The sequence below is a fragment of the Equus przewalskii genome, chromosome 25, assembly GCF_037783145.1.
Source record: "Equus przewalskii isolate Varuska chromosome 25, EquPr2, whole genome shotgun sequence".
Classification (NCBI taxonomy): domain Eukaryota; kingdom Metazoa; phylum Chordata; class Mammalia; order Perissodactyla; family Equidae; genus Equus; species Equus przewalskii.
The window spans coordinates 33,890,690-33,912,655 of NC_091855.1; the positions used below are offsets into that span (position 1 = coordinate 33,890,690).

General features: G+C 47.5%; 1 protein-coding gene across 1 annotated transcript in view; it reads left to right on the forward strand.

The window, feature by feature from the left end:
- Positions 1-21,966, forward strand: part of DGLUCY (D-glutamate cyclase) — an 86,489-nt gene that overhangs the window by 24,895 nt on the left and 39,628 nt on the right. The window contains 9 exon segments of the mRNA XM_070594427.1: positions 7,532-7,649; positions 11,507-11,560; positions 11,563-11,633; positions 13,269-13,493; positions 15,919-16,069; positions 17,218-17,340; positions 19,066-19,113; positions 19,116-19,245; positions 19,782-19,798. Coding sequence (XP_070450528.1) covers positions 7,631-7,649; positions 11,507-11,560; positions 11,563-11,633; positions 13,269-13,493; positions 15,919-16,069; positions 17,218-17,340; positions 19,066-19,113; positions 19,116-19,245; positions 19,782-19,798 — 838 coding nt within the window. The 5' untranslated portion in view covers positions 7,532-7,630.

The window sequence follows — 21,966 nt, forward strand, 5'->3', positions numbered from 1 at the left end:
ATTTTAATTTTTTTGTTGTGGTAAAATATATATAACATAAGATTTACCATCTTAAAATTAAAAATTAAAACTCAAAAGCTTGAATTTTAGGCGTACAGTTCAATGGCATTGAGTATACCCACATTGTTGGGCAACCATCCCTACCATCCATCTCTAGAACTTTTTCATCGTCCCAAACTTAAGATCTGTCCACATTAAACACGAACTCCCCATTCCCCTCTGTCCCCAGCCCTTGGCAACCACCATTCTACTTTCCGTCTCTATGAACTTGAGTATTTCAGGTACGTCATGTAAGTGGAATCATATAGTATTTGTCCTTTTGTGTCTGGCTTATTTCACTTTGCTTAATGTCCTCAAGGTTCCTCCATGTTGTAGCATGTGACAGAATTTCCTTCCTTTTAAAGGCTGAATAATATTCCATTGTATGTATATACCACATTTTATCTACAATTTAATTTTTCTATAGTTTATTTCTTATCATTTTTAAATTTTGAAGCAATCACAAAGTGACAGAAAAATTGCAAGGGCAGTACCCAAAAAACGCTCTTTTTTTCTTGAATTCTGAGAATGAGTTGTCCTGATACTCCATCACCTTCGAGTACTTTCCTGCGTTTCTCCTACATCGAAAGAGACTTTCCTAACCCCAACACGACCAGCAAAACCAGGAAACTAATGCAGATTCCTTACTACCATCGAATCCTCAGACTCCATTCCAGTTTTGCCAGTTATTGCAATAGTGTTTGTTTTTTATCACAAAAGGATCCAATTCACAACCACTCTTGTGTTTAGTTACGTCCGTCCCGTGTCCTCCAATCTCGAAGAAGAGGTCCTCAGTCTTTCCTTGACTTTCACGACCTTGACACTTTTGAAGATCACAGACGTAGAATGTCCCTCGATGAAGGTTTGTCTTGTGTGTCTTCGTGATCAGATCCAGGTTATGCATCCCCAGCAGGAAGATCACAGCAGTGACGCTGTATTCTTCTCCTTGCACCCTATCAAAGGGTTTTGATTTTGTCTATGCTAATAATGTTCACTTTGATCACATGATTAACGTGATATCTACCAGGTTTCTCCACTATAAAGTTAGTCTTTTCCTCTTTGTAATTAATAGATATTTTATGGGGAGTGACTTTGAAACTACGTAAATATGCCATTTCTCATCAACTTTAATTTTTTATATCTGTATGGACTTGTGGATCCCTACATTAGCTTAGTGAGTTGTACTCCATTCCCATCATTTGTTTTAAAACTCACATTGTCCCCAATTTGACCAGCGAGAGCCCCTTCAGTCTGCGTCCTTTCTATATGCCCCTTTGAACACATCCTCACATTTCTGGCATGACAAGATGTTCCAGGCTCACCTTCTGTCTTCCTTGCCCCAGTTGTGGAATTAATCACTTTTCCAAGGGGTCTTGATTCATTTTAATGGAAAATGGTATTTAGAATCCAAGATCTGGGCCCTAGATATGTTCATTCCTATTGAAATGTTTTTGCTCCCAGGCAGAGCTAAGGAATGTATGATTCCCTGAGTATGCACGCACACACGCACGCACCGTACCACACACACATACACAGATACGCTCCATACTCTCTGATGCCACATGCCAGGCTGCCATTCCCTGACCCTCTGAAGAATCCCTCCTCACCCTGATCAACCTGTGGCACCACAGGCTGGGCCACCCTCCCTGGGAATGTCCTCCTCGTCACTTGTGCTCTGACTCCCTGCTTGGGCCGCCATCGCCTCCCTCCCTCCGTCTGCCATCATGAACTCCTACCTCGCTCTGCTCCAACTCATGGATTTAGGACCAAATTGTTTAGGAAAGAGAAGTAGAAGGGACTGCCATTGGCTTTGGTTGAAAATACTTGCTTTGTTAACAACCCTTTGTGTATCCGGAGCACCTGTATCTGACCTGTTAAATAAACAATACTGATCATGACTGTCAGCATTCCCCTGATCTTTTGTCTCTATTATTGTACTGAAAATGTTTTTATGAAATATTTATACAGTTAGGGTGCCTTCTTCCTTACGGCAACATCTATTTTGCAAATTTGTGGTTGTATTTAGGTTGCCACCAGCAACTCTCTTGGCAAATGTTGAGCAACTCCCACCACAAAAATTAATGAGTGAAGACAAAGTCTGTACACCTACTTATTCTGTTCTTCTATTGTCAAGTTGTAGGAAGTGATCCAGGGGACAGCTATAGAAACCGGAAATGGAGTTTTGTAATGCTGTGAATTGCTTATGCTTGTGAATAATGTGATCTTCCTGGCCAGGCTATAAATGTCAAGGAAATGAACTGTATCTTCTCTTATTTTTTGTACCCCTCAAGGTCAAGTCCTAAATACGATCCTGTGTATGTACAGGGTGCTTCTCGCGCTTGTTGGCTGATAGAGCCATCTTACCAAGATGAAGAGAGAAAGAGCGAGCATGAGTTACAAAATGTGATAGATGCTCTTTAGGCTTTATCCTCCTTGACCTCCATGACCACAAATTCCTCCTGGAAACACTTGCTGCCCTCGGCTTCTGAGCCACATGGCTTCCTTCTCTCCTGGCTCCCTAGCTGCCTCATCTCAGGTACCTTTGTGCATGCCATTTGCTCTGCCCACCCCACCGACAGTAGACATTTATTAGGTGCTTTCTATGAGTCAGGCACTATTGCACGGTTGCACTCCCAGTGCTGGAGATACAGCAAGGAATAAAACAGAGCAAAAGTCCTGCCTTAGCAGAACTGAAGGGAAATAAAACTTTCTCTCTCTTGTGTGTATGTGTGTGCGTGTGTATGTGTGTTATCCCTTGTCTCCACTTCATGGGAGCAACCTTGGCTGCTCCCCCAAAGTATGCTAAGCACTGGCTGGTCCAGCAGGCACATGAAGGGTTAAGGTAGCCTCTCCTGCAAGGTTCTTTTCTCAGAGGAAGACTTTCTGGATGCTCCTTTCTCTGGCCTGGCGTCCCCTCTCATCTGCCAACCTCCCCCTTTGCCTGCCCCCACCTGCAGCCAGAGCCATCTTTATAAAAGGCAAGTCTTACCGCTTGCCTTCTGGTAGAGTGGTACAAGTCTTACCACCATTGTACCACTGAAAACCTTCATGATTTCCCATCGCTCTCTGGATAAACCCAAATTCCTTCATGAGCTAGCCTCTGCTTACCCTCCCAGCTCTGGTCCCACTGCCTCCTCCCTTGCATTCTATATCCTAGCAGCACACGAAGCTGATTTGATCCACGGGCCTCCTTGCCTTTGCTCACACTGTCCCTGGCCTTGAGCACCCCGCTCCCCACCTATCTGCTAATCTGGCCCCTAGGCTTCCTTGTAGACTCAGCCCCTTATCCTCCCCCACCCGCAGTCCATGGGGTCTAGGAACGCTCAGCACGTGGTGTTATCTTTGTTACCTATTTTCTCTCCCGGGTAGATGGACACAATGGTAATTATATGTTTAACGTCTGTCTCTGGGGATGGTAAAGCCCCTGTGAGCGTGGGCGGCGGCTGTCTTATTCCCCACAGTATATGCAGCACGCTGGGCTAGGCAAAGAGTAGTAACCACAGGCAACGCTTCCATCGCGCTAACTGTGGACTCGGCCAGGAACTGTGCTAAGAACCTCACGTGTGTTAGCTAATCTAATCCTTACTACAACTTGGGAAGCACATACGGTTATAGTCCTGTTTACAGATGAGAAAATGGGCAACAAGAGGTTAATGATCCCCTCCTAAGGGTAGAGGCAGGGTGAGAATCCAGACGGTCCTCCCCTGAATCTGTGCTTTGTACCACGATGCCTGTTGAATGAATGGATGGATGATGGATTGTGCCTGGACACCAGGCACCTAGCAGGCAGTCCCTAAGCGAGCTGTGATTGCTATCACCATGGTGTTCACACTCCCAGGTGCACACGCCTTTTAAATGGGGATAAGTTCTGTTTTACTCCCCTCTGTATACTCAGGGTGTCCCACGTGGTTGGTATTGAATAAACATTTCACAAATGAATGAAAAAACTTGTGAATGACCCAAATCCTCAGAAGTATAAAGAATGACTTATTTTATTTGTAATGTCTTATATCTTTAAAAAGGACCTGATTCTACTTTCCTTATACATATTTAAATTAAATTCCATTTTTTAAATTTGACACTAGTTGCATGTTGTACTATTCAAAGTTGCAGAAAGGATAAACAGCAGAAAGTCCCTCTTCCATCAGGGCCACCCTGTGGTACAACTCCACAGGGTGCCTTTCATATAAATATAGTGTGGCTGCCACTGCTCCTGCTCAGATCCCCATCTACCCAATTTCCTTCTCTGCAGGCACCACTGATACCAAACTCTTCTCCATCCTTCCAGAGATGGTCTACATGAGTTTAAACCGATCTATTCTGTGCGTGTGTTATTCACCGTAGAATTCTCCACCTTGCCTTGTTATTTTGGGAGATTTTTTCATATGAGGCGTATAGAGTAGCCTCATTCTTTTTAATGGTTACTTGGTATCTCATTGTGTGGTATGGATGTACCATCGTTTAGTTACTCCTTTGTTTTACCAGTCCTCCATGTATTTAATCAACCTCTATTAGGTTGTTTCTATTAAAACAGTGCTGCCATGTGCCTGCATTATTCTGCCCACTGTTTGAGCACATCTGGAAGATACATTCCTACCACTGGAAAAGCAGAGGAATGACTTTCTAATGGTGGAATCTCAGTCATCTGTGCCAGGCATAGATGAGATATTTTTACACTGGAGTTTTGGGTGTGTCTGATCCTGCTAAGGAATTGATTATCTATGGGTGTCTCTGGTATATTCGATACTAAGGAATGATATTTGTGAGTTTGATAGTTTGTGATTCTCTAAAAAGAAAAGAGGCCTCGCAGCAAAAAGGTGGCTTCTTGGAGTCCGACCAAGGCTCTCTGATTGGATCCCATCTTGCCTCACTTCTAGAGTAAGACCTTGCTGGGCAACTGGACACCTGGACCACTCAGCAGTGAGTTCACCAGAGGCCCTGAGAAGCCTGAGAAGTTCAGTGTTCACTCTCCAAAGAAACATGTACTCAAGAGACTCTGGCCCCAGAAGCACTTTGTGGGAGAAAGGGAGAAGGTCCCTGCTGTTCCTAAGGCATACTGAGGATGTGAATCCTATTAACACTACAAGATGAATGATGGATGGATGGATGGATGGATGGATGGATGGATGGATGGTTGGATAGATACATAGATATAGATAGGTAGATATTGATCAAGCAAGTATGAACTTAGACTTGCTTTGGATTTGGGCTCTGCCACATACTAGGTATGGGACTTTAGGTAACTTCTTTGACCTCCCTGAGCCCCAGTTTCCTTGTCTCTAATGGGATTAACAACATCTTCTTTGTGGGGCAGTGGTGAGGCCAATGGTTGCAAATCAATGAGGGTAAAGGGCTTAACACAGTGCCTGGCACATGTGCCATGTGGTTGTAGTTACTAACATTTGTCATATGACTGGACCTTCTCTGGTTGGTGTATTGAGGGCATTTCTTTGCAGGAGCCAATGAGCATGTACTTCCTGCTCTGTTTGGCCCCTGTCTTCAAGGGGATGACTCTAAGGTAGGGGATCTCAGCTTTCTTTCCCTCCCAGCAGACATGGCGGGTGATAGTCAGGTGCCTGGCATACTTCCAGCATGCATTTCCCAGGATTTTTGCTACACTTATTTGTCTCCAGGCTAGGAAAACAACATAGGAATGACCTAGATCCACTTACATTTATACTAAAACAATAAATAAATAAAGGAAAGGAAGAGTAATCACCCTCAGATTTTGGTCTTCTGGCTGCAGCTTATTTGCAAAACAGCACCCAGCTTGCATCTGCTGCCTTATGGAGTCATAACAGGGGGCGAGGACTAGCAGGTGCCTGTGGGGTCTCTCTTTTTAGTGGGTTTGGGGTAAACTCCTCTCTCTCCTCCAGATATGAAATTAAGATGATTATGAGAGGGGTCTAGCTACTGAACCCACATGGTTATGGAATAGTTCTCTCAGATTCAACCTCTGCTGACTGCCTGCCTGAGGTGCTAAGCCCTCCTCAGTGACTGTGGGGAACCACAGACATCCAGGAGCTTAGCTGGTGCCTTGGCAGCTCGGCTAAGAGGTCAGACCTGCCAGTCCCAGGTGGGCTTTCTCAGTCCAGCAGGCAAGCACAGGCTTGACCTGCCAAAGCAGCTGCGCTAAGCCTCAGCATCTTCAAATGGGGTACAGAATCCAACCTTACCTGACCCTCCCAGCACCCTGGCCCAGCCCAGTGGGATATACTGTGCTCTCCTCTGTGTCCTTGGGGCACTCTGTTCCTGCAGCTACTAAAGAACTCACTGTCGGTTTAAAATACTTCTCTAACCCTTCCAGGGCAATATATTTTACATTTTGGTTTTTAGAAATTTTATACAATCTCAAATGCTTCGTTAAAATGGCCTTGAGGTTTACATGGGTTTCTATCTAGATTAGAGTTGAAAACATACATTGGTGGCTTGGAATCCCATTGGGTTCTTCTCCTTAGACAGAAAGAGTTGTGGAAAATCAGGCTTGTCTGGAACTTTCATTATGGACACTGCCCTTGAATCCTGCTTTCATCCATTCTGCAGTCAGCCAGTCATTCAACAAACACTTACTGAACTCCCACTTTTGTGCCAGGCATTAGGCAAGGCACGTGGTATATTTAGATGAAGGAGAGGGGGGCTGCTCCTTGGAGACCAACACAACGTGGCCATCTAGCCCTAGATTTTGCTGCCACATTGAAACCTCTTTTTCTAGAGTAAAGAAGTCCACTTATAGGATTCCTTTCTGAGCATAATTTCCTGGAGCTTTGAGACCATCTCTCTATTTTAAAATCTACAATATTTGTTCATTCACCAAAAATCTGTATGAGGCACGGTGCCTAGAGTCATGGCAGTGGGAGGGGGGATATGGAGAAGAAAACATAAAACCTCCACCTTGCAGGGACCTGCACATAAATAACAGAGGTCACGTGTGGCTAGGAAGTCTGGCCTGTTATTTCACTGGTGGTTGCACGTGGCGTTCATTCATTTGCTCATTCGGTGTCGGTATTTTTGGTGTGTCCTCTGTGCTTAGGCCGTGGTAAGCGCTCTGGGGCCTGTGGAAGAGCCCTAAGATGTGGCCTTGCCCTCTAGGCACCTGGGGGTCTCCTTGGATGCAGGGGAGACAGCAAGGTTCAGAGTCAAGTAGAACGTCAGGCCAACTGTGACTCCAGCCAAAATCAGCGGCTCAAAGAGTGCCCTGGGGGCAGGGAGGCCCTGTTGACGGCTCCACAGAGGCGGGAGATTCTGAACCAGTACTGAGGACATTCCAGGTCAGGGGAAGGGCATAAGCAGAGATCTGCAAGTGTTAGTAATTTCTCATTAGGAACTGAGACCTGAAGAGGGTGGGGGTAGGGGGAGAACTTGCTCCAAACAACGTCCACCCCAGGGCAGGGCCGGGAGCAGCCCTGAGGATGGGAGCTGGTATCTGATGCTGAATCTGCACCTGCAGGGGACCTGTGCGTTCTCATTCGTTCTGCTTCATCCCCTCACTCAGATTCTCTGTGGCATTCAAGGATAGCATGAGGACCTTCCACCTGAAGTCCTGCCTGCCCTCCACTGTGAGGAGTCTGATGCTACAAAAGAAACCACAAGCATGTCCAGTATGGCTGGAGGTGAGTGGCGCTAGATGCTAAAAAAAAAACAAAACCTGGAAATACCAGCTATGTAGGACCCAGGAATCCCTGAGACTTCTAGCTTCTGCATGGGAGACAGAACGTAAGAGCAGAATGATGTTAGCTCTGGTCACTGCTTAACTTCCCAGAAGGCACTGGCACTTTGGAGCAGACTCAGGTGTGAGAACTCATCAGACCCATGCCGCACCACCCAGTTTTGCTTGGTCGCTACAGCTCCATAGGGAGAACTGCCAATGGCCTCAGATGATGGAAAGGTTTTCCCTCAAGTGTCCCCAGATTACGCTGCATGTTAATCCAGTTTTGTTTCAGACCAAGTGTCCCTACCTTGGACTGATCTTCTGCTCTGGGTGGCACCCATCTCCCCACTGTCTCCCAGGAGTGACACCCAAGGCTCTAAAAGGTCCTGAAAGAGAAAACAGATATCAAAGTTGTTCCTGACCCAAATCCCAGCAAAATTTCACAATAAGGAAGCCTTTTTTTGGTTATGGTGGAATCACCAAAGGGACAACCAGCAGCATGGTTTAAAGTGGCGGAGCGGGACAATTTTCATTGTTTATTGACATGTCTGGCCTTTGTTGCTATTTCTGCCCAAGAGAGTTATCTGCTGTTGCATGACCAAGCACCCCTACACTTAGTGGCTTAAATTGCAATTCTCATAATTCTGCAGTGAGGCTGGGCTTAGCAGGGTGGTTCTTCTGCTGCACATGGTGTCTGCTGGGGCCGGACCATCCAAGGTAACTTCTTCCTCACATCTGGAACATCCACTGGGATGGCTGGAACAGCCGAGATTCCAAGAGAGAGTATTCCGAGAGGACAAGCCCTATTGCCTAAGCACATGCTGAGCCTCTGCTTGCATCACTCCTCCTAATGTCCCATTGGCCAAAGCAAGTCACACAGCCCAGGCCAGAGTCAATGGGGAAGGGGAAGCTCAGGGGCGTGGATACTGGGAGGCATTCTTTATAGAGAGCCCACCAAGGTAATAGTCTTCCAGAACCCTTCGGACACATGATGTACCAGCAAACATCAGCTTAACCCCAGGTTGACCACCGCTTGCTCGAACCTTAGGGAGTCGAGAGAGCAGAGTGGCGTCAGACAGCCTGGGTGTGAGTCCCAGCCTGGCTCCTTACTGGCTGGAGCTGTGGGTAAACTGTGTGACCTCTCTAAGCCTCATGTGTAAACAGAAACTAGGACCAGAATCTTCCCTGCGGAGCTGTCTGTCGGGAGGAGTAACTGAGCTAACGTGGATACCGTGTCAGGCCGTGTTAGCCGCTGTCATGGACCGCTCCCCGAGGAAAGCAGCTTATTCCACAGAACTCCAGCTTGGACTATGGCTTCCAGGCCTTTAAATCAGATTAAGATCTTTAAATGGCTTTTTTCCCTCTTGTCATTAAGTTAAAAAAAAAAAAAAAAAGAAACGTTGCTTTTTGGGTGAAAGTACTCAGAGGACTCCCTTCATTTTTCTGCATGAAGAGAAAGTGTGATGACTTTAGATAGAGCCCAAGAGACCCAGAGCGCACACAGATTGTTCAGACCGTAAAGTGCCCTCCCCCTCGTGCGCCCACCGTCCCCTCCGCAAAGACACCAGGGAGCCCTCTGCTCCCTGTCCTGTCACTAATGGGGACAATGTGGGGGCTTTCTATGACCAGCAGTGGAGATGCACAAAACCAAAACACAGTGCCCTCTGAAGTACATTTAATTAAAAAGGAAACAAAGCAGCTTTGTGCGCATAATACCTCCCTGATTTACAGTATTAAAAATCCAACCTGCTCTCGCAACAGGCCTTGGAGGTAAGAAAGGGGCGGCGAGGGAACACGAGGCCTCTGGGCGAGCTGAGTCCCCTTCCTCTTCGCTCGGGATTATTTTGGGAGTGTGCTGGGCTTGCTTGAGACGCGCAGGCGGCTTCCTCGGGCTTTCGGCAGCTGGACTCTCCAGTTTGTCCTCATTTTGAAAGCCTGTTTGCAGCATTGGCAGGCGCTATGGGGTTTGAGATAATGAGTTCCAGGCAGTTAGAGCAGGAGCCAGTCCTACCCTTTTCCCTGCAGATGTTTGCACGTGCTTCACTCACCATCCCCGAGGAGGAAGGTGCCCGAGGTGGTGGTAGCCCCAGCCTAGGGAGGCCTGGTGCCTGCAGCCCAGTGGTGACCTGAGAGGGACGCAGGGGCCACCTGTCTCAGGTTTGAATCCTGGCTCTGCCACGCACCAGCTGTGTAACTCTGAGAAAGTCACTTCATCTCTCTGAGCCTTCTTCCCCTCATGGATGAAATACAGATGATTACATACATGAATTATAATACGTACGCAGAAAATATTAGCTGACAATATTACTGCAGAAGTGTCCACATGTTGATAGAGTAAATCTGGCTTTTAGGAGAATTGTCCCCAAGGTTATTTCTCCAAAAGAGCATCATTATGTGTTTCTTTGGGATGGTCTTTTTAAAGGAAATAACCCTTTTTTTTTTTTTTTGAAACATAACTTTTCTTGTTGGCTTTTTCTCCAGTTGAAGAATGATAGGTATTTATTGCATAAATTTTAGAATATTGAGAAAAGCACAAAGAAGAAAATTAAAATCACTCACAGTCTTGTCACTGGAGATAACCAAGCTTAACATGTAGATGTATTTCCTTCTAGTTCTTTCTTTCATAGACTTTATAAAAAGGAGAATACGCCAAACATACCATTTTGTTACCTCGTATCATTCCTTTAACCAGATGTCACAAACATCTTTTAATATCATTAACTATTTCTTCTGTACCATAATTTTAAGTGTCTATACAAGATTCCACCGAACGGATGTAACTCCAGCCCCTACTTCTTGAACACCTATGTGCTAGGTAACTTACACCCAGGAATGAACTCACGGAGTTCCATTTGAGGTCAGGGTGGTTGATGCCATCTCATCCATGGGAAAACCACTGCCCAGGGTCACATAGCTGGTCAGGTTTGTTTGCCTCCAAAGCTAAAGGACATTCCATTCCAGAGGAGGGCTGCTTGTCCCCAGAGGAGGTCATGGCATGCAAATGAAGTTCTTCCTCTACAGCTCCGTTAAGACTGTCTCTTTGGAGGGAGAGTCAAGGATTCCGTGAGTCTGCTCAGTCAAGAATCTGCCCAGACGAAAGGCAGGAACAGTCTCTTTCCCCAAAAGGATACCCAAATGGCCAATAAAACAAATGAAAAGGCACTTGACCACATTCGTCATCGGGGCAATGCAAACTACAGCCACAGTGCGATGCCACTGCACACCTGCCCAATGGCTAGAATGCAAAAGGCAGGCAATACCAAGTATCGGAGAGGGTATGGAGCAGCGAGACACACATGCACATGCTGTATGATTCCGTCTGGTGAAGTCCAGGAACAGCCAATAGCAATCTGTGGTGTTAGAAGTTGGGGTATGGTACCCCTGGGAGGTAGTGATGACTGGAAGGGGCATAGCAGAGTTTTCTGGGATGCTAATAATGTCCTGTTTCTTGACCTGGATGGCAGTTACATGGGTGTATTCATTTCGTGAAAATTCATCAAACTGCACACTCACATGCATTTTCTGTGTGTATGTTTGGCTGCAATAAAAATTAAATAAATTAAGGGGCTGGCCTGGTGGCATAGTGGTTAAGTTCATACACTCTGCTTCAGTGGCCTGGGGTTTGCCGGTTCGGATTCTGGGTGTGGACCTACACACTGCTCATCAAGCCATGCTGTGGCAGCATCCCACATACGAAAGAGGGGAAGGTTGGCACAGATGTTAGCCCAGGGCCAATTTTCCTCACACACAAAAAAAAGTTAAAAAGTCTCTATCAAGAAGCAACTCACCGTGCTTCTGTCCCCCTCTTGTCAAATCCAGGGCTCCGAGCAGCCAGCGTGGTGGTCCTGCACCAGTCCCTCCCTCCAGCCTTTGAAACTTCTGCCAGGCCAACAGTGGCCCGCTGCACCTGCTGGGCTGAAGTGAGCCAGGCAGATGGACATTGCCTGTCCTGGCTACTGTCCCAGACACCAGGTAAAATGCTCAGATTACTGGCATTAAAGCTTGGGAGTGGCCAGGTGCTGCAGCCAGGTGCATCTGTCACCAGGGACCTCTGTGTGCGGCCTCAGGGATGTGGAATGTCCTGGCACAGAGCCTCATGACTGTTGCTCAGAAACAAGCTGTCCTCCCCACCATTCCTACTCCTGTCCCTGTCCCTTTGTCCCTGTGCCAGATAGAATCATCGGGATCACCAAGAAAATCCAGCCCTGGAGAAATGCCACTGGCACCCAAGCCAGAAACCTGTCTGCACAGGATGAAGAAGAAATAGAAACACTGCATCGAGAGCACTCAGAGACAGACCTCATTAGCACCGTGGCGTGTGTTTTCCCAGACTTTTACAATATAACGTATCACATAAACGGCCCTACTGATTCTGCGTCCCAAATAGCTCCCCAGCGAGCCACATTTCTCCCCGATCCCAGCTCAGGCTCGCAGGCTCTCTCGTCTAGACTCTTAGGACATCTTAACCGCTCTCCTTGCCCCACTCTCTCCCACCGCAATGACTTTTACTAAGGCTACATCTGATCACGTGACTCTCCTGTTTACAATTCTTCCGTACCTTCCCGTGGCTTGCATCTTAGCAACTGTACCTTAAGACTTGTAGTGACCTGGCCCCAGCTCGGAGTCTCCCCTCAAACCCTGACACTCCAGTCATCCACCGCTCCCCAGAGAGAAAGCTCCCCAGGAACGTTCTGCTGTTATGGTGTGTGGACTCCAGGGGTGGGAAGTTCCTTCAGAGACCCTACCTGGGCCCAGGTCAGCTCTTTGATGTTTCTTCCTCGCACCTCCTGCTGCCAACTCAGGGACTCCTAGAGGAGATCACCCAATGGGCCACAGTGCTTGATGCCTCCATGTTGTTCACATACTGCTCCCTCTGCCTAGGATGTACTTTCCTCCTTGTCCAACTGGTGAACTCCTATTCATCCCTCAGAACCCAGCTCCAGCACCTCCCCCTTTGTGGGAAAGAATGGATTTCTCCCTTCCCTTTGTCCCTCCTCTATCTGGACCGTTAACCCTCACTGCTCTATACTGCAACTATCTATTTTCAATGCAGTCTCACCTGCCAAAGTAGGATTTTGAGCTTCATAAGGGCTGGTCTGGTGTCTTCTCCATCACTCTGGCCCCATCACCTGGCCTGTGCTGGCACGGAGGAGTGGCTCAGCAAGACGATTTTGGAGTGAATGAAGAATAGGCTTGTAACCAAAGTTTTTCAGCCCCACAGAAGAGTTTCTCTAAGGAAAGAGAAAGGCCTTGCCCACTGCCAGCACTGAGAGCGTCCTTGAGACACGTGTCCTCTGTCCGCTTGGTCTGCAGGCCCCGCTTTGATGGCAGACAGGGCATCAGTGTTTTATTCTTGCTGGTTGGACTGGTTTTGGGTTCAGGTTACAAGAAATATAATGGGGTTGGGGCGGGGGCCACCTTATGGACATGCTGGTTTAATAGTTTCCAGTCAGGTAAGACTTTAAGGATGCCAGCAAGGCCCCCTGCTCACAACTGTGTCCCCTACCTTGGCACCACAGCCTCCGATTTCAGCCCTAGAGATCCACTTCTCTCTCCCCAGCCCCTTTTAAAAAATGCACAGTCAGGGGCCACATTGAATCTGGGGGCCTGTGGCTGTCCCCAGTTCCGGAAGTACGAGTTTGGTGTCTGCCTGGCCAGCCTGACCTCACTGGAGGAGTCCTCGGAGCAGCTGGAGGACATGGTGGCCTTCCTCCTGGGCTGCAGCTTCTCCCTGGAAGGGGCCTTGGAGAAGGTGGGGGTCTGTGGAAGAGAACGAGCAGGCCACGGCCACGCAGGTGCATCCAAGGTAGGCACAAAATCCACAAGGGCAGAATGACTTGAAAATGTGGATCGCCTCGTGTTTTCCTGTGATGGGGAGAAAAGTGGCATAGGAGGCGGGAGACCTAAGCTCTGGCCCCAGCTCAGCCACTTTCTAGCTGTTCAACCCAGGACAAGTGGATAACCTCTCTGAGCTTGTTTCTTCATCTGGAAAATGGGACTGCCGGCCTCTCTCTTGCCCACCTCTGGGACTGCTGTGAGGACCCAGTGTGGCCTTGAGAGTGGAGTCAAGCCCTTTTAGACAGATCACTGCAGTTGTGTAAACCAAGCCTGTTTGAAATTCGTCTGGCTCCTTTAACTTAGGGCATCTCAGTGAGATTTTTAAAAATCCTCTCTGGCTTGAACTTCCTGGCATCAAGGAGAATATGCCTGGCTGGACAAACGCCCAGGGATTTGTGGCAGAGGCTTGGCCAGGCCATTAGCTGCTGGGTCCTGTCTCTGTCAGGAAAGCTAGGTCGTTTTCTTGGCCGGAGGTGGCCGCTGGTGGTCACGACCTAGCATGGTCACCTCTGCTGGGACATGCCCACTGTCAGGGGCTGCCTCCTGCTGTATCTCTGAGGTTTTATTCCAGCCACTGCTTGTCACGGGGAGAGAACCAGATTCCCTCATCCCACTGACCCCTCCTGGCACATTTGTGTGAAGTCTGAGAAGTTCATCTGCGGGTGGATGGCAGCCAGCACCAACGGCCCCCTCCAGGTTCCTGTATGGAGGACTCAGATTGGAGATTTCATCTTGGGCTCCGGGACATTTATTAATACTTGCCTGGTTTGGGCTCCTGCCAGAGAGGTCTGAGCTGCCTCTGATGAGAAACAAGGCTGCCTACGGTGTGTGCTGCTTTTCATGTGTAGAATATGGCCCTGAGCGGTCTTCCTGCAGGTCGGGAAGGGTGGAGGCAGGACCACAGCCGCTGTCTGGGGCCCAGGGCAGGGTCTGGCCCCAGAACACACCACCATCTGGAGCAGGAGGGCCTCACAGCTCAACATGTGCAGCCTTCATTTTTAGATGAGGAAACAGGCCTAGAGAGAGAAACGGACTCGCGCAAATCCCAAAGCCAGACGGGAACCCAGGACTCCTGGCTCCCTGCTACAAAATGTCAATAGTAGAGGCATGACAATTAAAGGATGCGTTGCACAGAGGCGCTCATCACTGCCCTGCTCAGCAGAGCTATGGTTTTCCCACCACACCTTGCTGCCCTCAGTGGTTCCCAGAGAGCTTTCAGTTCAATATTGACGCCTCCACCCGTTGGCTCCTGGGACAAAGGGCCAGACAGCCATCTTGGATTCAGTTGGTGGTCTTGAGAGGATGAAGTGCCCCCAGAAGGAGGCATCTCAGCATCAGGGAGCGCTGCCTGCCTCCTGTGAGCATCCCTGGCAGGTGCCACCTCCCAACACGGAACTGGCAGGCACACCCAGGTTTCATCCTGCTGCTGCCAGGGTGCTAACAGCAAGCCCTTCAGGCGCCCGCCAAGACTATCCCAGTGGATTATGGTCCTGGCCATGGCCTAAATCTTTCATAAGCCCCACTGCAGAGACCCAGAAACCACTCAGGGGACAAAAACAACATCACCAGTGAAAGTCACGCAGGTCATCCTGGCAACTTCTATTGAGGTGGGAGGGCAGAGGCTGGCTCAGTGGGGTCCAGGCACAGGCCTCCAGCCCCTGTGTGGACTCCTGAGGCAGAGGAGGCCCCAGGGCCTCCTGCAAGGTTCCCACTCTCTTGGATTCCTCTGCCTCTGGTTCTCTCAGAGATTCTTTACCTGTGGTCCGGGGGTCCCTTGAGGTCCATGGAGAAAATTCAGAAGGTCCATAAAATTGGGTGGGGAAAAATTACATTTTCATTTTCACAGCCTCAAACTAAAATTGAGCGTTTCCTTCAATGTAGGCAACGAACTATAATCATATCTGCAGATCCTGTGACTTTGTGGCTGCCCAAAGAAATCACAGACGCTTTTGCGTCACATTGCACTTCTTCCTTAAATCTCAAAAATGTCTCATTTGTTGATCAGTGCTTCAAAATGACCACGGTAGATGTGCCATATTGTTCCTTAAGCTGTTAATGAAGCACACATATGGCTGTGTCATATATTTTCATAATTTGATCACTGCATGGGCAATATAATTGGTTTCTTTTGTAATCCTATGCATTTGCTTTTATGCAATTAAAAACGTTACTTTGACAGGGCGGGGGTCCAGGGCACGTATAAAGTTAAGTTTTAGATCAATAATTACAAGCAAACTTCCTCATCTCTGTGTTGCATAAAAGTAGAGGCTATATTTCTCTAATAGCTCCTTGGACCTCCTGCCTGCTTCGTTCACTGCCTTGAACTCCTGGTACTCAGGGCTTCTATTTTGTTTTTTTTTTCTTTTAGCATTTTTTACTTGATTTCTTGGCAGACAACAGTCGCTTGTGCTGCCATTGCTGGCTTTTGCTGCCCTCTGGTGGTCACGATGAGGCCCATTCCCAAGGACAAGCTGGAAAGGCTGGTGCAGGCCAGTTGCTCCATCGGGAGCAAGCAGGGACAACCCATTCATATCGGCGACCTGGGTCAGCGTCCACTCTCATTCATGATTCTGACAGCTGTGCTTGGACTTCTGCTCAAGGAGACAGGAAGTGGCCATGTTCCTGAGCTCCCACAGCTTGTCCTCATCTTACCTGGAGGTCCCGGGGGTCCTGCACAAGGCTCAGACTCCCGCAGTAGGATTAGGGCTGGGTTTACAGATGCCCCTCAGGTTTAAAGGTGCTGTCTTGGCAGAATAGCCAGCCTCACGCATTTGCTCCTGCAAACTTCAGGTGAACCTAGGATGGGGGAAGCGGGCGGTAGAAGATGGCAGCAGAGCTATTTGTCCCAAGATCTGAGCTCAGAGCAACTTCTAATCTAGGCTACTGTTCAGTGGCGTATTTGGGCAGGGGATGGCTTCTTTCCAAATGTTAATTTGAACTGAAATCCATTGATCCCCAGGGCATTAACTCAGTCTGAGAGTGAGTGTGCAGATCCAAGGGTGGAAGCTGCCCAGGCCTCTTAGAGGCTGTCAGAGGGCTGATGAGAGCTTGAGATCGGGCCTCGGGTGAGAGTCAGAGTTCAGTGTAACTGAACTTGCTCAGCTGTGTAACAAACAAAATCAGACAAAGCCTAGCATTCTGTAAAAATGCAACCAGCTCTTACCACCTTCCTCATAGAAAGATGATCCCAAGACCAGTGAAAGCAAAGTGTCTGCTGGATTGTTCTATCGTTAGTGGACATGGGTTGGACCCACCACATTCATCTTTGCTACCCTTGTGGACACTTTGATGGCTGCCCAAGGGTAGGGACACTGTTGGTGGTCAAGCAACAGAGTTTAAGGTTTATGCGTGTGTGTTATGTGACTCAGTCTCTACCAAGATACTCTCACAAATTCTCGCTTTGTTAGCAATGAAGGTGATGGGCTAAATGCAGACAAAACTGCTCCAGCGATCACACCGGGGGGTTGAGATTCTGTGTTCTGAAACTGTACCGCTCAAAATGGACTGGAAATTATCGCATCCTGAGCTGTTACAGTCCCGATTCCTTTTCTCCTTCTCCAGTACCACTTACAGCAATCCTATGACTGCACGTCCTCTTGGAGAAAGAATGATAATCTATTCCACATGTTCTATTTTGATGGTAACTGCCAGAGCAGGATTCGACGGAATTCATTTTCTTTTTCCATTTGCAGAACTGTTGGGCATCAAAGATCTTTTCAAACCTGACTATGGGGATCCTGTGGTGTGTCGGCCAAGCGATGTCCCAGTGTTCTGGCCTTCTCAGCTGTCCAGTCTCGAAGCTGTCGGCAGCTACAGTATGTGGGGACTTAAGGGGGCAATTAATCTGACTAGGACGGACCCTGATGGGGCTCTAGCTCTTGAAAGCATAGGCTTACAAGGCAGTGATTTAAGGAATAAAGTCATAGAACGTAGGCCTACGGCCCACAGCGAAGATCTCTCTGCCTTCCTTCTTTTCATCCCTGGGCTAGGTCGCCCTACCGAGACAGCTTGTCTCTCAACTCAAATACATTTTGATTAAATATATTTCTGCCTTCAGAAGCCTCACAGCCCATTCTAACAGAAAGACTAATATTTAGCTTGACCCTTTGAGACATTTTGGAGGTTAGCAGGCTTTGAAAGCAAAGATGAAAACAAGCAACACAATTAAACCGTTTCACACGGTTTTTGCAAGCAATACGGTCAGTTCATTTTTTGAGAGGCCCAGGGTGATATTACAATGAAGAGACACACGAGGGCATCTTAGTTAGCTCACAGGAAAGAAGGGATGTGACAGAAACATTAAAAATAATTATTGCGGCCCATTGCGGTAGACACTGGAAAATTCTAGCCAGGTCAGCTACCCTTGTACTACAAATCATAGAACTTAGTGTTACTTTTAATTTGCTTTTAAAGCATTTATGGAAGTTTAGCTATCAGAATGGCCTGATGATACAGAGATTATCTCAAGGCATCAACGCCAAGATCCATGGGATTCTGTTCATTCATTTATTTAACATAAATGTATTGGGCACCTACTATGTGCCAGGCATGGGCCCAGATCTTGGGAATAAAATGCTGCATGAGACAAGATGCAGTTCTCAGGGAGCTTGTCATTTCTGAATGTGTGTGCACACATGTGTATACACACATCCACACACGTGTGGTGAATACTCTTCCGCACGGTGGTCTCAACCCTTTCCTGCCACCGGCCACAGGGAATGCCCTGCTGAAGAGGTGTCCCTGCCATAAGCGTCCCAGCAGACTCCAGTGCCTTAGTTCTGGCTTGTGATGGCAATTTTGATTGTAAATGAGAACTAATGACATCATTGGTCAGAGATGACCTCGAATCTTTCTAATTTGCAGAAATTGTGCTCAAACTTCAACACTTAAACTTCTATTAGCAATAGATTAATTGCTGCACACCTCACAACTGATGGTGCAATACGCTGCGTCACATTCTGAGCCGACTGTTCTGATGTGTACCCGGCTTTAGAGTGACCGATTTTAGGTTCTGTCCAAAACCCAGAAAAACAATGATTGCATTCCTCAAAATCCTTACGTCTTGCCCTTACACATCACATTTAAAAGTTAGTTTAGAATGCTTTATGCCTCTATCAGTAGGCTTTCCTTCTGAAGTATTGGCTGGCTTTGGCTTTCCATTAGATCTGAGAAATATTACTGTTTTCTGTGAATTCCAAGACGTTGTTATTTACTCAATTCACGTCTACATTTATCGAGCGTCTTTTATGTGCAAGGCGCTCTGTGGGATTCTGAGATGAAGAGGCATTGGTCCCTCTTTGCTGGGAGCATACAGCTGAGTGGGATTAGAGTACAGTCACGTTCCATGGCCCCTGTTTAAATGGAACTTGACTTAGCCATAAGCCAGCTTGTTCTGACCTGGTGCCAACAAGTGGTGTACAGAGTGCTATTAGCAGAGTTGACGCACGGCGCCATCTTGCCCATTGACAATTGACTAGATGAGAGTGGACTGGGTTTGATGAAGAGGCTGGGCTCAGCCCCTCCTGGTGTGTGTTTTAGAGACCCCCCTGCTTTCACCAGTGCACCAGGTTGCACAGTTATGACTGACATGAAGATACGGAGACTCCAGCCAGTTGTCCTACCCCCGAGGGAATTCCAGACGTCCATCATATTTCCCAAGATCCTCTGCACTACAGCATTGCATCAGCTTCAGCCGTTCAGAAGATCAGAGAAACTAGAGAGTAAAATTGCCACAGACTCAGGTAAGAAACAAAGCATTCACACCTTAATGACCTGGAGAAATTCATCACTGAGATAATGTTTAGTAAAAAAGCAGCATACAAATGGTATCTACAGTATGATTTTTAAAATAGTTTATGCTGTATATGAGTCCCAAAAAGACGAGAAGTAAATGCACCAAAATACCGATGGTGATGGTCTCTGGGTGGTGGCATTATGGATGACTTTTTTTTTCTTATGTTTTTATTTTTTCCTCAAAATTTTTAACACTAAACATTTTAGAGAGTTTGAGAGGTGAGCTTACTAGCTGAGCACATTGACACCAGAACTGAATTGGGGATGGGTAGGTAAGAAAAAAAAGGAGAGTGTTTCCTAGGGAGTCAACTGCCACCATTAAGACAAAATCATCCGTGTATTTAATAGTGCCCCTAATCTTCCTCTGTCGTGCCATTGCCCTGGGGTTGGGTGTAGAATAGATTTTTTTGTACCAGGCAGCAGGGGTAGGGATGAGGGGGCTATTTTGCTACTCCTTGGGGAGGTCCTTGGGGGATCCTGGTGGGGCAGGACCCTGCAGTGACAGCCTCACAACAGTTTGCAGCCAGCATGTATATTGCACCTCAGAGGACAGCCCTCCTGTGGTTCGCAAGCTGCTAGCTTTCTAGATGTGGTGCAGGGCTGGTGGGACCCACTAGGGGTCTGCTGGTTCCCACTGGGAGGAGGTTTGCTGAAAGCTGCTCGAGGGGCTTGGAACTGCCAGCTGCATCTTCATTGAAGAGCCGAATTTCTAACCCCTGGTGGCCAGCAGAGGGCCCCATTGTGCACGGAAAATTCAAATCTATTTGCTGACAAACGCTCAGGAGAGAATTAAGGTGTAAACTTCACAGCCACTCCCTGCCTCAGTTTCTTCATCAGTGTGACAGGGAGTAATGACAATTGTACCTCCCTCTCAGAGCTGTGATAAGTAATGAGAAGAATAGCTATCATCTACTGATTTTTACTCTAGGCCAGGCATGTGCTAAAACCGTTTACATGTTTCATCTTATTAAATTCTCCCAATGACCCTACGAAGCAACTATTATTAACAATATTAATAGTAATATTAATTATTACTTTAACAGATGAGGAAACTGAGGCATGTAAGGTTAAGAAACTTGCCCAAGTCCACATCCCTAGGAGGTGGTCAGGGCAGAACTTGGTCCCACACCCACTGACCCCAAGGCCCACAATGAGTAAGTGTTGGCTAAGTTGGAATCTGTCTGAAGGGTACGTCACGGTCTCCCCCGGGCAGAGTGCTTCAGCCTCTCCACGCTCACTGTACCCCATCCCCTCTCCTGCACGTTCTCATGGGCTGTGATTCTAGACCTGCATGTTCTTTGCACGTTGAATGTCTGGAGAAGGCGTGTATGGCCTTCCTGCTGGCCCACCTGACACCTATTTGGCCAAGCAGGTACCTGGATTGATGGTGGTGGGGCTCCTGTGGAGAGCAGAGGGGTGAGGCCAGCCTGGGGAGGTTGAGCCCCTGAGCCAGACTCCCAGGACCCAGACAGAGCCGATCATGGCGACGCTGGTGTAGAGAACAGCACCTGGAGGGCCATCGAGCAGACAACCTGGGGGCCCTTCTGTGTTGGCTAACCCAGTGGCCCAGAATGTGACAGCACAGACCAGCCTTAAAAATATCTGGTCCCTTCCCTGGGCCTGGGAGCCAAGGTTGCCCCCTAGTTACAGGGGGGTCTGCAGTAACAAAATTTCCTGGAAGTCACAGGGCATAGCTTTTTGCTTGTTTGTCTGTGAGGTTTTTCATTCATTCGGCAGCTAATATGGTTTCCTTTACATACAGACACACAGTAAATTTGGGATATTTGCCCACCACACGTATACCCTTTAGCACATGCGTATAGAAAGGCGAAGGCTCATGGCTGCGTATACACGGAGTCTCTTATATAGCCGATCTCCTTGGTGGATATTTTTTAAAATTTCTGCAATACTTTCTCTCTCACAAACATTCTTGCCCAGGCCGACGGCTCTCCCAGTCAGCACAAGGGTCATGAGGGAAGGTGAATTATTAACTCTGCCTTTAGCTCAGACAAAAAAGTAACTGGGACATAAATTTACTGCAGACATGGTGCACCCATTGCTTAATTAAAATGACCTGGGAGGTCGTCCACAGCACCCTTCTTCAGTGCTGTGCAAACCACGTGTCAAGGCTTGAAGCAAGAGGCTCAGGCAAAAGGGAGATTTATGACTGTCTAGATATGCCAGTATGGTCTATTAAGGAACATCTTAATCCGCAAGAACAACAAAGGCTTTTGATTCCTATATTAAATAAGCAGATATAAGATTAATGGCAATGTGCTGAGCATTGCTCACTGGGCTTAATAGAGCCACTCAGTCTTTTTTTTTTTTTTTTTTTTTGCTGAGGAAGATTTGCTCTGAGCTAACATCCACTGCCAATCCTCCTCTTTTTTTTTTGCTTGAAGAAGATTAGCATTGAGCTAACATCTGTGCCAATCTTCCTCTATTTTTTTTGTATGTATGATACCTCCACAGCATGGCTGGTGAGTGGAGTAGGTCTGTGCCCAGTATCCAAACCCATGAATCTGGGCTGCTAAAGCAGCACTTTAACCACTTTGCCGCAGGGCCAGGCCCATATTCAGTCATTTTTAACAGAACGTTGGCCTGCATTTGAGGTGCCTGGAGAATATGAAGGAATACAAGGTTTATAA